This window comes from Epinephelus moara, chromosome 10 (genome assembly GCF_006386435.1).
Source record: "Epinephelus moara isolate mb chromosome 10, YSFRI_EMoa_1.0, whole genome shotgun sequence".
In the NCBI taxonomy this organism is placed as follows: Eukaryota; Metazoa; Chordata; class Actinopteri; order Perciformes; family Serranidae; genus Epinephelus; species Epinephelus moara.
Window position 1 is genome coordinate 28,615,353 of NC_065515.1, and position 16,947 is coordinate 28,632,299.

Genomic DNA, 16,947 nt, shown 5'->3' on the forward strand with positions numbered 1-16,947 from the left:
AAAGTCCAGTCAATATTTGTGAACATGAGATACTCTCTCAAAGCCAGAGACCAGAGAAGTAAGTCTCAAACGTGTGATGTCACCAAGTTTTGTGGATCAAGTCAGTGTTTGTTTTCCTTTTTTAGATCCAAATGAGCTTTATTCTATTGTTGTGTTTTCAGTTCTGAAACATGAAATGTTCCCATACACTCGTAACAAACCCCTGGGTGCTCTCAGTGTCATCTAGAACATCTTTCACTATCCATTGTCTATGAAGCAGCTCCAGACTTCATACCAGATGACATCACAAATTTGAGTTTTGGAACTCAAGAAGTTTGGGATTTGGAAGAGAGTTGTTAATGTTTCCAAATAGGAATAACATGTATGTGAGTTCTTGGTGTAGTTCTAATTTAATACTCTGATTACTCTGGTGGCTTTCACTTGTAGGCCGACATGCCTGACTACTGCCATTACACATTTACTTCCAAAGTTTTCTCTCCTTAATCCAGGCATGAGACCTCAAGAGAACAATTACAGCTGTTTCAGTAACATGTTGATCAGCCTGCAATGTCTTTTTTAAGTTACAAAGGATGAAGAAACTGCTACTTTTAAAGAACCAGATCTGACTAAAACATTTGGCAGCACTCATTCATCCGTACGGCCTTTGCTACCAAAACCATGGCTGGATTTACTCATGTTTAAGGGCTTAATAACTCAATTGGGACATCCCTACCTGACTGTAATGAGTCCACAGGATACACATTTCCTCTACAGGCATATCCGGATCATAGTTACATTGCTGCAAACAGCAATAAAAGTTTGTTTCCAAAACGCAATGACAATGTACTGTCAGGCTATAGTGCCCCCTGCTGCCTGACTGCTGTCATTACAGGGCACACATGTGAGTTATGAACATGTTGAATTTAACTCAGACTCACTCAAATTTTTATTTATTTATTTATTTTTTATGGTGTCTTTACTGTTGTTTGGAAAACGTCAGTGAAGTCAGAACATTGTTTTTAAAAAAGGCACATTTTAATTTAAAATGACTCTTGGGTTGTGATGTTTTATTCTGAGCTCAGTAACTGTTCATATCAGGCAGATTTTACAAAGAGTGTTTAGTGAATTGGGTAATGAAATAAAATATGAGCTTGTCTGTGCTGTCTTCTCTCTGGATCCTTTTTCCTCAACTGTTCAGCCAAATATTCCCCTCTTCTTTGCTGTCGTGGAGAAACAAACATGTTATTCACAACACAGCATCCTTATCATCCTGCATAATTATTCCTCTTAGTTTGAATTTGTCTCCCTGCACAGTAAGTTGTCTTACCTTTCTCAGTAACAGTATACACTGCCTCCATGCCACCTTTGAGGTGATCAGTAACATGGCAGTGGAGCAGCCAGGTGCCAGGATACTGAGGGCGCATCTTTACTGTCTGAACAGGAAGAAAATGGAAACGGCAACATGATTCACTGGCCACAAGTTACATTTTTATTAATGCCTGACAGCACTGTCAAGCCAACAGAGAGACTAATTTCACTTTAACCTGGTGATGCTCAATTTTCTTTTTTTGTAATGATTTAACTGAAACATTTAAAAGTTTTCTTTTTTTTAATTTCTGTTAAAGATGGTAGTATTTGCAAAGAAAAGCTTCACTAATATTGAAGCTTGATATAATGCGTTAGTCACAAGTGTAGCATTTCATACCAACAATAGTCAATTTTCACAGTTGCCACCTATTTGTTTTGGAAGTTCATCTATAGTAGCTATTTTATTGTTTCTATTTCTTGTTTTTTGCCTTTGTTTTAATATCCTTTATTAAAACAAATATTGCTTGTTATGCTGAAGATTTTACAATACAAGAAATGATAACTTTTTGTGTAGTTATGCTGATCTCTAGAAGTTACACTAATGACAGAGAATTAATTGACCTTGAAATCAACGTGCAGCACATTTAAAGGAATACTTCACCCAAATAAAGATAATTTGTATATCAGTTAACCGTGTTATGTTGAATTCACTGAATTCATGAGGAAAACTTTCCTCGCATGCCTCCATGTTGAACAAAGAATCCAAAAATAGAGAAAATTCTTGATGACTTGAAATAAATGGGGGCCGTGTGTAACAACAGCGAAACTACATCAAAACATCTGTTTACAAAATTCTCACACTACTTATGCAGTCTATTCCAAGTCTCATTTATCTAGTCAAATGTTTAGCACTTCCCAAACACATGATTATTTTGCTAAAACCTGACTATTTTAAACACTTGCTCAACAACAGTGTCACACACAGATGAGTAGCACACCTTGGGAAGCACATGTGTTTGAACTCTGTTCAATGGAATGCATGAGCAGAGTTGAAACAAACACACCTCCCCAGGCGGGCCACTCGTGTGCAGGTTGTAAACAGATGATTCGATATACTTTCGATGTTTTCAAATGTAGACCCCCTTTTACTTCAGTTCATCAAGACTTGTCTCTGCTTTTGAATCTTTGTTCACCGTGGAGGCGTGTGAGAAAAACAAAGTTAATGAATTCAGCATGACACAAGGTGAGTAACTGATATTCAATTTAACGTTTTGGGAGTAAAATATTCCTTTAATGTTCAGATCAGTTGATGCCAAGTTGGGATGTGTTGAGGTTTTACCTGGAAGGTGGCTGGAAACAGCTCATACACATCAGTGCGATGAGGACCTCCACCCAGCTGGAGACAAAGAAGAGTTGGTGTTTGTCTTTTATGTGCTTGTGCAGGTGTGTCTTGCATGTTTGTATGTTTTTATACCTTATATTCCACACTGTGTCCATGCCAGTGTGCGGTATGTATGTCCACCTCATTGCCCATTCCCATCAGGTACCAGTACACCTTATCACCCGCCTCCATGTTCAAACCATTCAGATTTCCATACATATAACCATTAATGGCTGCATCCACAGAAAAGCACACAATCACAAATACTGTTAGCTGTCTGGACGAAGCAAAAAAAATATCATCCCATCTGTCAAAATGATGCAGTTCATTATGTGTGTATGTTTATCTCACAGTGCATCTTGTTGCTCTCGATAAAGGTTTCATCATCCTTTAGGTTTGTACGTGGGCTCTTGATGTGGGTCCTGATATTTTCATCCAGATACCTGGAATAATAACAACAGAAAAAACATTGCCAGGTATTGCCAAATAATAAATGAACAGCAGTTTTTTGTTCCTGGGATTGCTGCAGAAACACATCAACACCACAGAGAGTGTATTCAGACTGGGAGGATTAATCCCTCAAAAGCTCAAGACATGAGGCAGGTCCCCATTAAATTAGCTCTAGTTGCATCTGTGAGATTATTTCTAGAAAGTCAAGTTACAGTATTTCAAATTGATGCTGTTTTTGGAGAACAATCAAAATTCCATCAAAGTCCATTGTATTCGGGTGACAGCATAAGTTTCAGACTTAAAACTTTGGAATATAAAACCAAAACAGAATTTGCATGGCTGAGTACTATGAAGTTATGCGGCTTAATCTGTTTTTGTATGTGAATGTACAAACTACTGAAAGTCTAACAAATGAATGGTTGTAATGAGGGTTATACTCACCAGCTTTCATTCTCATCAAACACTAGGAAAAGCAGCGCAAACTCTTCTACTTCCTTCTTCATACCAAGACTCCTGCAAGTAACACAATAAAATAGCACTCTAGTGTACTTGTGTGATGCAGTACAAAAAAGCACAAAGTATCATCCACCTGCCATGTCACATCTTGATCTTAATATGCATGCAATACAGGGATGGATTGCTGAATGAGCCCCTTGGGTACAGGCCAAAGGGGTCATGGGGCCCCTGGACCAGATCCGCTGTTTGAAGGGATTTTTAACATTTCTTATTGTGAAGACAATTAAACAACTACAAAAAAACTACAAACTGACTACAAAGAGATGCAAAACAACCACAAAGAGACTCAAAACAACTACAAGAGATACAACAGCTACATAGAGACATACAATGGCCACATACAAAAAATTACAAAGTGAGGCAAAATGGCTAGACAGAGAAGCAAAAGAACCTCAAAGAGATTCAAAATGACCACAGAGACACAAAACAACTACAAGGAGATGCAAAAGGACCGGAGATTCAAAACGACTACAAAGAGACAAAAAGATATATAACGTAACAACCACAAAAAACACCACAAAGAGACACAAAACAACCACAAAGAGATTCAGACTACAAAGAGACATAAAGTGAAAACAAAAAGACACAAAACAACTACAAAGAGATGCAAAACAACCACAAAAAGACTGAAAATGACCACCAACAAGAGGTGTGGGGGGCCTTTCAAAATGTCTGCACCCGGGGGGCCCTTATCTCATAATCCATCCATGTGTATATACCACATAACATTACTAAATATCAACTAGTTTGAGTAGTGCTGTATGCAGAGATGCTCACCTAGCCCAGCTACGGCGACAGATCACCAACGGACCAATCAGACCGCTGTACAGGTCCTGTTAGGCAGGGAGACAACATAAATGTGTGTGTGTGTGTGTGTGTGTGTGTGTGTGTGTGTGTGTGTGTTTGTGTGTGTGTGTGTGTGTGTGGGTGTTAGTGTACCTTGGTAACATCAGCAGTGGAGTAGTATGCTGACACAGAGCACTCCTCCTGGTCTGTGGTTGGTCCTGTATTCTTTGTAATGTACCAGTAGTAGGAGTGAGTCTCACCTGGGAAACAAATTATAGGGTTTTTTTCAAGGTTTTGGACAATATTGAGACCAACTTATACACAGGCTTTTAATTATCCGGGTCGAGCCCTATAATACTCTCAGAATATTAAAGCCATACAAAGTTAAATTTTACTGCACAACACTAATCAAAATAATCCACAATTAAAACAAAGCATGAGAGGATTTTCTGTTTCAAATGTTTCTGTCTGCTGATATCCTGCCTGTCTGTACCTGGCTGAGTGACATGAACTTCCGGGGTTTCTGTCTTGACTCCATGGGCGTGGATAGAATAAGGCCTGGACGCCATGTTTTTAAAAACCACCTTCACCTTGTCTCCCACATCAGCGTGAATCATCGGACCTGGCCGAGGGGAAGATGTTCTAATTACAACACCACACAAACTGGAGCTTAACAGAAAGTTATACATCATACACAATGTTTCATATATTGCAGTTGTGGCTTTTATTTTGCAATCCAAGTTTGTGCATTATTGATGTTTTGAAAGCCTACCCATAATGCCGAGGTGTTCCATATCAGCCGCTCTGTCCTTCTGTTTTGTAAACTTGTCATTGGTAAACTCGCGGTAGACCACCTTCTTGTAAAGGGAGCCTATATACCCACCCTGTTTGTCCAGGAAGACAGGAGCAGGACTGCAGAGGAAGAGAGGCAGGCTTATGAATATGTGAGGCTCAGTGTGTGTGTGTGTGTGTGTGTGTGTGTTTGTGATGTTGTGGTTACCATGGTACAACATCATGTGGATGTATTTGAGCATTTACTGCCATTTGCGTATAAATATTTTTGTGAGTAAATCTATATTTATCGGTTTGATTACAATGAAATTACAAAACATTGACTAAAAATAAGACATAAGATGCGATTATATTTACATCTTAAAGAAAATAGTCAGAAGAGAAGTTTGAAAAAAAAAGTTGTAAGAAAAATAGACTGTAAGGACAAGGTTGGCGCTAACAAATTCTTCAAAAATATGTCTCCAATATGGATTTTTATTTTCAAAAAGGCTTCATTTTCTGCTGGAAAATAGAGCCTGCTGGAACTGCTGGAAACCGTAGTTTTAAGCAAACATCACTCAAACTGAGGTAGATAGTGGACTTGTTGGGGACTATTTTTAGCTGTGGATTAATCCACTGTCGGTACTCTAGTGAGTATTTACAGCTGCAGGATGGCATGTGTGGGATTGACTCAAAATAAAGTGTATGTGTCTGCAACTGTGTGGCTCACTGATATGTTTTTTATAGTGTCAGACAAAAACTGAGGTCTTCTTTTCCACCAATAATCTCCACTGATACTTTTTAAATGACTTGTTTCATGCTGTACATGTGCAGTGGTACTGTACTTGTCCATATTGCGGAACATCTCAGCCTCCCAGGTGCGGTTTGGAGAGTAGTCCCAGTCAACTTCCATGGCAGCGATGTAGTAGGTTTTTGAATGAAGCATAACCTCACCCTGACGCTGAAACAGGCTGCACTTTTGTACCGTGTAGTTGGCTCTCATCCCACCACGGTAATGGTTCACTGTCGCTGACACCACTTCGAACTGACCTGAAATAGAAACGCAGCATTCTTACAGCCTAGAAAAGTGTCCCCTCAGTCTCATGCCCCTTCAGTCCTATATTACCTCAGCCCTTTGTCCCTTCAGCCCTATGTTCCCTCATCTTTATGTTCCCTTCGATCAGTACCTTTGCCAATGTGGTGATGTTTTGTTTGTCTTTCTGTCTGTCTGTTATCAATATTGTTGGTGTGATGTTAAAGATTTTATAAAGGGCAGACCCCATAATGTTCACACAAGCATACAGTGGAAGTGTAATATGTAATAATATATATGAGAAGTACACAATTGTGTGTGTGTGTGTGTGTGTGTGTGTGTGTGTGTGTGTGAGATGTCTACCCATGCTGTCTGGCTCCATAGTGACTGTGTGTGAGATATGAGGGAAGACGCTGATGGTGTCTCGTCGGTTCTGACGGTAGATGAAGCGGTTTCCCTGGAAGTAAAGGCTGATGATGTCCGTCTCAGAACCCAGTCCTGACACGTGCCATGTTACTTTATCCCCCTTACACATGGTCAGGCCTGGGAGGTTCCTATATACAAAGCCATTGATGGCTAAAGAGAGAGACACAGAAATAACAGAAACAGTCTTTACACTGAATCAAATCTTTTCTGCTAAGCATATTGAATTTTGCATCTTCAGTGAGTAGTCTAAGCTGCTAGTGTCTCCTACACACCATGCATCTTGTTGCTTTCCATAAAGCCCTCATCTTCTTTGTTAAAAGGGGTGGTACGTGGGCCAAGGGTCTTAATGTTGTCGTCCAGATACCAGCTCAGGTTCTCATCAAACACTGTGGCCATGAGGTGGAATTCTTTGTCGTAGTTTTTCTATATGAGGAGAAAAGAGACGAAAGAAAAGGAGAGATGTCAACTTGAAATGTATTGATAAAATGACAATTATTTAACTTTAAGATATGCTTTCTGTGCCCTTCATGGTGGACATCCGTTGAAGCTGTTGCCTGCTGCAATATCCCACAGATCAGAACTGAAAATATCAGATTCAATGAGATGTGATCCAAACAAGTTTGGATTCTGACACTCTCTTCTCACCTGTGCTCCTTTCTTCAGCGATCCAGGTCGACAGACAAGGAGCGGTCCAACCAGTCCAGAATGGGTGTCTTTCACAGGGTCCACTCCAGAGTAGTACAAATAGGTCAGACAGTCAGCCTCCCCTTGCACTGGACCAGCATCCACTGGCACTGTCCACTCATAGGTGTGTGTCGTTCCAGGTCTGACCAGAGCAGCGGGGGGAGGGGTCACCACTCCTGAAAACATAGATTTATATAAAGTTTTATTAACAACTCTTTTGTTAATGTGTGCTAAGTTAGACTGGTACCATAACTCACTCAGTTCCTTCTTTAGCTCCCGCAGTTTCTTTGCTGTGTAGGACTCTGAGTAAGAAGTGTAGAGGAGGAAGGATGGAGGCATAAAAAAGTATGAGGAAGTGATTCATGCGGTCTTATACACTGATAACAGTAGGCTATGTGTGTGTGCATGTATTAACCTTCCAATTCATTGTGATAGAGCGTCCCGTCCTGTTCTATACTGTACTGAACACCATGTGGTTGTAAACTGTAAGGGCGGCTGGCTTTGTTCTTAAACACCACCCTGAGAGTGTCCTTCTCCTCAGCTCGCAGAACAGGACCTGGAGACACAAACAGATAGGACCATTAGATGACATCATCATGTTAACAAGATCCTGCCGATGTATTTCGAATAGTTGTGTTGAACCCCAGTTCCATATGTAATAGTTTCCTGGCCAAAACTAAAACTGTCCAAAGATTATCATTACCGATGCCTTCAACGATGATGATGCTAGAAGGTCAGAATATAAAATAATTCTCTTGACAAATAGCTTTATAATTCAGTCAATTATTTAGTCAATCGACAGACAGAAAGTGCAATGATTGATTGACATTCCAGTACCTAATATATTACAATTGCATTTAATAGACTAAATAGTAAATCAAAAAATAATCTGCAGATTAATCAATGATAAAAAATAATTGGTAATGACAGTCCTAATAATAATAGTTGTAATTTTGGCAGAAAACCCTGAAGGCAAACTTCTCTCAACAGCTACCAACCCCAGCCCAGCCTGGATTACCCAGAATTCCAAGGTGTTGCTCCTCTGCACTGCGTAGCATCTTTGTCATGAAGGTGCTATCAGTATACTCCACATAGCGAACTTTCTTATAGCGGCTTCCAATACGGTTCTGATTTTTGGTTACAAACATGTCTGCTTCACTACACACACACACACACACACACACACACACACACACACACACAAGAACAAGTTATCAACAAGTCTCTTATAGAAACATTATGACCACCCAAGCCCTTTCTGTGAAGGTGTGTGTGTGTGTGTGTGTGTGTGTGTGTGTGTGTGTGTACAGTAACCAACCCATCAGTAGGTGGCGTAGGAGCGTAGTCCCACACTTCTTCTTCAGCAGCGATGTAGAATGGTCTGAGCTCACCGTGTGGGCGGGGCTTATGGACATTGGGGAAACACTTCTTGATCTCAAATAAAGCCTGCATTCCACCTGCGCGCAAAACCACAAAAACAATAAAACAACTCACAAATGAAAAAACTAAACGAATGAAACAATTATTCAGTTGGGTGACAAAATGTCTTGTTAAAAATAAATTAAGAATGGAGGAAGTGGGCTCACCCGACAAATGGTCATTGACAGTGCACGTCAGCAGCCAGTGTCCAGGGTTGTCAGCTACCATTTCAGCTGTAGTGCTGGAGGCAGGGAAGAGACTGACTGTGTCTGTGTGGTGGTTCTGAGTGGTCAGGATCTGGCCATGGAAATGAATTGAGTGCATGTCCACCTGTTGGAGATAAATGACATTTAAACTGTAGACCAGGTGCCTGTAGCTAAGTCCAGTTAGCAGCCCTGCAACTTAAGAAAAAAGTAATATATGCGCAATATTAACACATGTTCACAATTTTGAAGGCAAATTATTGAAGATGATTAGTGAAAGAAACTGCAGCAGACTTTCACCTACAAAAGGAGAAAACTAATTTGCATCCATAAAAAATTTGAACATGTGAAATGCACTTCATTTAAATTGCATCAGACTATATTTATAGGTATCCAATGGTCATATTAGCAGACTGTGGCACGATAATTATTTACCACTCAGGTTGACAAAACTTTTCAAATAAACTTAGTCTCTTCTACATGTAAGGATCAAAAGGGCTAGTCATATATATATATATATATATTTAATTTGAGTAATTTATGTTTTGTAACTTAGACTCTTGTACACTGCAGCAAAAAATGTTGAACATGATTTCAGTGATTGATGTTCTGGAAAACTAGGGATTTTATTCTAAAATACAAAACAGAAAAACTGAACATTATAAAGAAATGTTTCCCTGTAGCATCAGATATTCTGGTTAGTAGTCATAATAATAATAATGATACAATATTTACCTCATTGCCTAAGCCATACAAATGCCAGTGGATCTTGTTGCCTTGGCACATACTCAGTCCGGGAAGGTTACCGTACAGAAAACCATTTATACCTGCAATCCACAGTTAAAGGTATTTATGTGTGTATGTATATGGATGTGTGTATGAGGATGTGGATGATGCCCCTCACCATGCATTTTGTTGCTCTCAATGAAATCTTCGTTATCCTTCAGGCCCGTGGCAGGATTCGTAATGTACGTCTTGATGTTCTCGTCCAGGTACCAGCTGAAGTTCTCATCTGACACCATGAACAGCAGAGCGTACAGATAGTCTCCTGACCTGTCTCCATGTAAATCCAGAGTTCCTACAGAGTAGAGCAGAGGACATTTTAGGATGTTGTGCATTGATGTACTGAAGGGGAAATCTACTTAGAGCTCTGAAAACCTATGTTCTCAATTAACTTACTATTGTTTGTAAGACTGCAGATCAGAACAGTTTTTAATATTTCACATAACAGCTTTCTGTTTTTCTGGGGGGGGGTTTCTTTTCTGAACTCCTGTTACTGGTTTGAAGTGGGTCGGGCTCATATAGATAAAGTGGTGCCCCATACTTTCAAACACTTGTCGGTATTAAGCAGCAATTTAATTAGAACCAGATGGATTGTTTGGTCACTGTCAATCAAATCTGATGAAACCACACTCACACAGTCCTGATAAAACAGATTAGCTGAGGTTTTGAGTTCAAACTCATCATAAATAACTTGGACAAACAGCTTGTCCAAAAATGACAAATGTTCTCTACATGACATTACACATCTCTGATGTATTGCAGTCTATGCTATCAGAGTTTAATAAAGAACACTTGCTAGTTGTGGAATTGATAGTAAATATTGCCCAATAAATTGATTTATTTTAGTATTTATTTCTTTATTAAGTGTTCTGTTGCTGACCAACTAATCCAAGCTGGAGTGCAGGGGCCGTATTCACAAACATTCTGAGAGTACTCTAAGAGAACTTAGACTAAAAACTTTTAGTGAGGACTCCTAGCTTAGGAGTTCTAAGAGCAACTCTGAGCAAGAAAGGGACAGAAACTTTTATCTTAGTGAGGAGGTGTGGTTGACCCTCTTGCTAGGTGTGATGCTTTCTTTTAACCGTTATGATTGGTTGTCACAGACACACCTTCTTTTGGGCCTGCAAGGTGTGGACACCTACTGGAAATGAAATGAACTGCATCCCAGTGTGAGCTTGACAGTGTTATCATTGTCAATGCAACAAAAGTCATCACTGCTGCACTGTTGCATTTTTCCAGTTTGTCAAATATCTTAGTATTGTGATCATTTTATTTCTGGCGCCATAGCGTTATTTTGTTCGGTGGGAAATGTGTGCATATCCCTAATGAGATCGACCACAGAAATTATCCCTGCACAATCTCATCTGATGCAATTCATTTACTCACTGTCATTTTGTGTTTAGAGACCGTTTCTCCGACCTCTTTGTTTTTCCACCATTTTATCCTCTGCTTAAGAAACTCTTAAGCCTCTTAAAAGTCCTCCTCCCTGCTCCTAACAGTTTTTCACCTTAGGAGCTCTCTTAAGGTCTGAGATACTTTGTGAATAACTTTGTCTTTACAACTTTACAACTTTAAGGGGAAACTCTAAGAAAACTTTTGGTGGCAGAGGTCTGTGGCAACATTAAGAGCAGGGGCACTGTAAGTCTTGCATTTTACATCAACCTGCCAGAAAGGAGAGATGGATTTATTTGTCATTAGATTTGTTTAATTTTTTTTGTCTTTTTCCTGTTTGAACAAAAAGATTTTGGCAGAGGCTTTGGTGGAAAATCCAGAGAAGGGTCCAAGAAAAGTTTGCGGAAATGATGCTCCATATATATATATATATGTATATATATATATATATATATATATTTTATTTTATTTTTTTTTTTTTTTTTAAATGGCGCTCAGGGGAAAGATTAAAAAAAAACCTTGAAAATTACAACAAAAACTCCTCCAGTGTGCCTAGTATGTAGGAGAACTACAGTAGTTGAAGCTGGAGTCGGTGTTTGGTTTGTCCACTCTGAGCCACTGTAGAAAAACCATGGCAAACTGGAACAGGACCAGCTCTGTATGCAGATGTAAAAGGCTCATTCAAAACTCTTAGTTTCAGGAGATTATAAACTAATGAAAACATTGTTATGAATGTTATATTTCATTTCTGCTGACATAGCATCCTAAATCTTGCACACTGGACCTTTAATATTAGTGTTTTAAAATGTTATAGTTCCCTCTGAAATGTAGTTGAGCAGAAACATATAGTAGCAGGAAAAGGAATTTAAAGTATAAGAAGCTCAAAATTGTACTTAAGTACAGTGCTTGAGTGAATGTACTTAGTTCCATCACTGTATACAATAAGATCAACAGTTTCCAGCACCTCTCTTACAGATGATCAGGGGTCCAATCAGTCCTGAGTTAATGTCATTTGGTGTGGCGACATGGGAGTGGTAGAATCTGGTCAGGCAGTTGCTGTCCTGTGTTGTTGGGCTGTGGCTTTCTGGGAGGGTCCATGTATATACCATTGTTGCACCAGGAGCCACTGAATCATCACGCTTCAGATCTGCACTTGTACCATCTGGGTACAGGGCCCCTGAAGAGACAGATACGAACACACAAAGTCACACTTCTATCAGTCTGTTAAGTCTGCCCATGCGCTGATTTGTACATCAACTCAGTAGTTCCTCACCCTCATCGCCCTTGCTGTAGTTCAGTCCATGTGGGTGGATGCTGTAATGTCTGCGTGCCGTGTTCCTCAGCTGGACGACTATTGTGTCTCCCTCCTCGGCCATCATCAGGGGTCCCGCGTAGCCCAGCCAGTCGGGCTTCATCACCTCTGTCCTGTAGCTGCCGTCAGTGTACTGTTTATACACAGCCTTCTTGTAGGTGGAGCCGATACGCTGGGGGCCTCTCTGTAAAAACACTGAGGCTTCTCTATAGACAGAGAGACAGTGATGATTGTTATGAATTACAATTCAAAAAAATAAAAAAACTGTATAGCTACAGCTACTGACAAAAACACAGTAATCATAATGTAGATGTTAAAAAATATATCTAGTTATCTGCTGATTCGGCCGTTTCACATCAGACAATTTGATTTGTGACTGTAGGAAGAGCACCAGTGTTGCTGATAATATTAACGGCTAACCCCCTAACCCTTACCCACACACTGCTGTCTTGTTCCTAGTTTCCAGATAGTGCATAGTGCAAAGAGATAAATGTTAATCTAGATTCATGTGTGTTTCTGCAAGTATCCAATAAAGTCAGTTTATTTAAGAGTACATTTTATAGACAAGTTTTAAAGTACAAATAAATAGTTCAAACGAAACATAACTGATTAGCAGGTAAATGTAAAAATGTAATAGCCCTTTTGCACTGAAGGATATAAATTAGAATATATAATATCACTCCCTAAAAGTAACTCTGTCACTAAATTTTTTACAAATAAAGGGAGGCCGATATAGCAGAGATATTGGACCCTATCTTATATGCACAGCGCAACTGTCATTGCTAGTCTCAGACTGACACAGCTGTCACTTTTCACAGCCAGCACCCACGTTGTGTAAGGAGCAGGTGTAGGTCTTGGAATGAGGTTTGGTCAGGCACATTGGTGGTGGCTACTATTCTGAGGCAGCAAAAAGCAATTGCACCATTTACCAACAAGAGCCTGGTCTAAAGTCAGAATGGCGCAGTATTTTCCTGCCATTAAAAGGGTTTATTATTCAGGTGGTGAGACATGCCTGCATAGGAAGGTTCACAACATGCATACACTCTTCTTGTTACACACATAGGAAGATGCAGATGGGTTGCAGGTGGGTGAAATCATAAGTCATTAATGAGGAAAATATTATTTACATTCTCTGACATGTGAACGTAGCAGAGAGCAGAGCAGAGCTGCTTTCCAACTCCCCAGTAAGAGACACACTGTGTCCATTTACACATGTGGAGCAGCGAAACTTTATTACTTAGGTTCAGGAGCAGGGCAACAAGTTCACCACACCTCTGATTACCTGCCAAGCCTACTTATACCTTGTCAACGTATCCTGTTTGTCTCAGATTCTCCACCCACCCTCCTTTTCCCCTCCTTTCATCCATTATCCTCCCTACCTAATCCCAACCCCATCCTTCTTTCTGCTTTTCCCAGCCCACATTCCTTCATCATTTCTTCCCTTCTCCCCTCATCTCTTCTTATTCAATCAGGTGCATACCTCTCCGATGTCTCATTCTAGGTACCGTCTAGGGGCCTGTAACCAGCTCAGTCAGCAAAAACGCCTGAGACGGAACCCCCACACTGAGTCTCCCTCTGCCGGATCTTCAGTGCATCCTCCCAGACCAACCTAACAGAAGACATCCCTCTACCACCTTCACCCCCACTTACATCCATTCATCAGTCCTCAACAACTAACACCTCCTGAATTACAATTGAACCTTTAAACAACATATTGTTGTGGCGTGGTCCTTGCTGGTGAACAGTTTTGCTGCTTAGATGTCACACACAATATTTGCTGCAGGGACATTACTGCTCTTACTGCAAAACCACTCAATTCTCCAGTTTGCCAAATCTGCCATGTAAATAGCAATGAGCTAGGTGCAGGTGCACCAGGCATTTAAGAGATGACACTCTGATTGGTTCAATTCATGTTACACCCAAAAGACAACTATGATTAATGAAGGGGCTAAATACAACCCCTTTGCCCCTTGCTCCCTACTTTGTGCCCAGATTATACACCGTTTAACAAGTATAGGTGGTTGGACATGTCCTAAATTGCATCATACATTCTACATCATGTGCTATAGATCCTTTAAGTAGGCCCATGGTTTCTTCTCTTGGCAGTCTTGCTGCTGCATTTTGGACGAGCTCCAGAGCAATTAGGGCTGTTTGACTGACTCCAACTGAATCAAGACAATGTACTGTGCATGTACTCACTCATCCTCCTGCAGTGTGCGGTTCTGAATGATGTTCATCCCACTTGGAGCGTAGTTCCAAGACACCTCCTCAATCCTGATGAAGTAGGTTCTCGTCATCCCAGACACACATACTGCTGCCCAACACAGCAGCAACACTTCCTTCAATCCCCACCGATGCATTTTTAAGACGCAGCTCTGGCCTCAGTTGGCTTCACCAACTACAAGTCCACTTTGAAAGAGCCAAGGAAGAAGATGGATTTTTAATTTCTAGTTAGTGATCCAGCTGATGAGAATGATGAAGTCAAACAGTGCAGACAACTGACAGCTGTTAGTCAGTCTGTCTGAGAGACTTTAGACCCTCTATTTGTCTTTATACTCCGTCAACTGACTGCTGGGAACAGCCAGGGCAGAGGGGTCACTGACCAACAGACAGGGTTCAACCAATCAGAGTGGTAAGAGAGGGAGTAGGATCAAAAGGTTAGACTTGCATAGAACTGAAAATTCTTTTCCTTTGCAACGTCAGCACTTTATTGTCCAAACATGATGAGATTAGCATTACACTTCATGTTGTTTATCTCCTTTTAGTTGGAATATAGAAAATCAGAGCTGTAGTCATGTTTAACTAGTGATGAAAACACTCTGACTTTTGATCCAGTCGATACTGCTGTCCAATGTTTAATGCAAACAACTGAAGAAGACACTGAAAAATTACGATTTCCTAATTAAAATTTGCACTTGTCCTAATAAACTTAATGCATCCAACACATTAAAGTAGTTTAATTACCTAACACTAATTTTGCATTACTTCCATCTACCTCTTTAATAAAAGTAAAGACCAATTCATTCTACTTTCAAAATAGGTTGGTGATTTTTTTTAAAGAAGCAGTGCGTAGGATTTAGTGGCATGTAGCTCTGAGGATTGCAGATTGCAATCAGCAGAAACCTCTGCCATGCATCAGGCACCAGTTAGAATTCCTTCAGTGTTCATTGTTCAGGAAGTTTTGACTGGGAGCTGAATTATCCGCAGAGCTCTTCCTCTCCAAAACAAATGGACCAGTTGAAAACATACTGAATAACACAGGTTCACTTTACAATTCAGTGTTTGACTGATGCTGTTTGGCACGTCACAGACAGGCCGCTGCACCTGCTAATCTGTGCTCATCCATTTTCTCTCATAACTAAGATCCAGACGTTCAGGAGGTTTTTACTGGGAGCCAAATTATATTAGATTTCTTCCTCTTCAAAACAAATGGACAAAACAGTGGCCCCATCTAGAGCCAGTGTTTGGTTCGTCCTTCTGGGCTACCATAGGAACATAGCTTTGTGGGATATCTACATGGACAAGGACCTGCTCCTAGGCCCTTGGGAAAACAGCTTTGCCCGACAACCAATTTTTCCCAGCAGCCACTCATGGTTTTGCAGTGAAAAAATCCCCTGCGGCCCAAAAAGCTTTTTTTCCATTGATCCCTATTATAAACAAGAAAACTGTTGACAGTTCACCTTAAACTGCAAACATGGTCAGTTAGGACCATTTCTACTATGAATTTTTGATCCATGGCAGTTTTGTATTTGTAAAATTTCCTGGAGCCTAATAAAGCATTTTAAAAAATCTATGATGTCATCACAATATAGAGTGTATGAGCTGAGCGGGAACTCACAGACGGGCCAACTGTTCATATTCAGTGGGCTGCATACCGCATAAGTAAACCTGGCAGCCAAAAACATTTTTGGCGTATGCGTCAGGCGAGCAATGCCATAGGGCTAAATAGGCGCCATTTTGCCTTCCAGTATCTAGGTATTATTAAAGGGAAATTTCAGTTTATTTCAACCTGTCTCCTATCGTCCTAAATTTGTTTCAAGTGACTAGTGACATAAAAATAATAGTTAGCATGTTAGCCGTTAGCCTAGATACAGCCGGGGCGCATAGTAGCATCAGACCTGTTAAAACGTAAGTGAACGGGCAACCTTCAAGTGCAAAGTTAGTCCACTAAACAAGCTTTTTTTCCACAAAGACCGCCTCATATCGTTAGGATAAATGTCAGAGAACATATAGAAAACGACATGTAAACGTGTTGTCTTACCTTACCGGTGTGCTGCCACTTTGCACAAGTATGCCCGTTCACTTACGTTTTAACAGGTCTGACGCTACTATGCGCACCGGCTGTATCTAGGCTAATGGCTAACATGCTAACTATTATTTTTATGTCACTAGTCACTTGAAACAAATTTAGGACGATAGGAGAGAGGTTGAAATAAACCGAAATTTCCCTTTAAGATCTATGCCCGCTCCCTAAGTAGATGTAAACAACTCATTCTAAGATAAC

General features: G+C 40.3%; 1 protein-coding gene across 1 annotated transcript; it reads right to left on the reverse strand.

The window, feature by feature from the left end:
• Positions 1–1,029: 1,029 nt before the first annotated feature.
• Positions 1,030–14,985, reverse strand: cp (ceruloplasmin). The gene is made up of 24 exons (XM_050055825.1): positions 14,643–14,985; positions 12,405–12,649; positions 12,096–12,308; positions 9,861–10,034; positions 9,692–9,783; positions 8,921–9,083; positions 8,653–8,791; positions 8,353–8,492; positions 7,750–7,890; positions 7,592–7,636; positions 7,296–7,510; positions 6,923–7,073; positions 6,588–6,800; positions 6,037–6,241; positions 5,193–5,332; positions 4,914–5,042; positions 4,574–4,680; positions 4,412–4,467; positions 3,560–3,631; positions 3,020–3,111; positions 2,762–2,901; positions 2,627–2,683; positions 1,307–1,412; positions 1,030–1,199 (listed from the first exon to the last, which is right to left on the reverse strand). Exons 1-24 carry the CDS (start codon positions 14,801–14,803, stop codon positions 1,174–1,176), a joined length of 3,222 nt encoding a protein of 1,073 aa, XP_049911782.1. The 5' UTR covers positions 14,804–14,985; the 3' UTR covers positions 1,030–1,173.
• Positions 14,986–16,947: the final 1,962 nt, after the last annotated feature.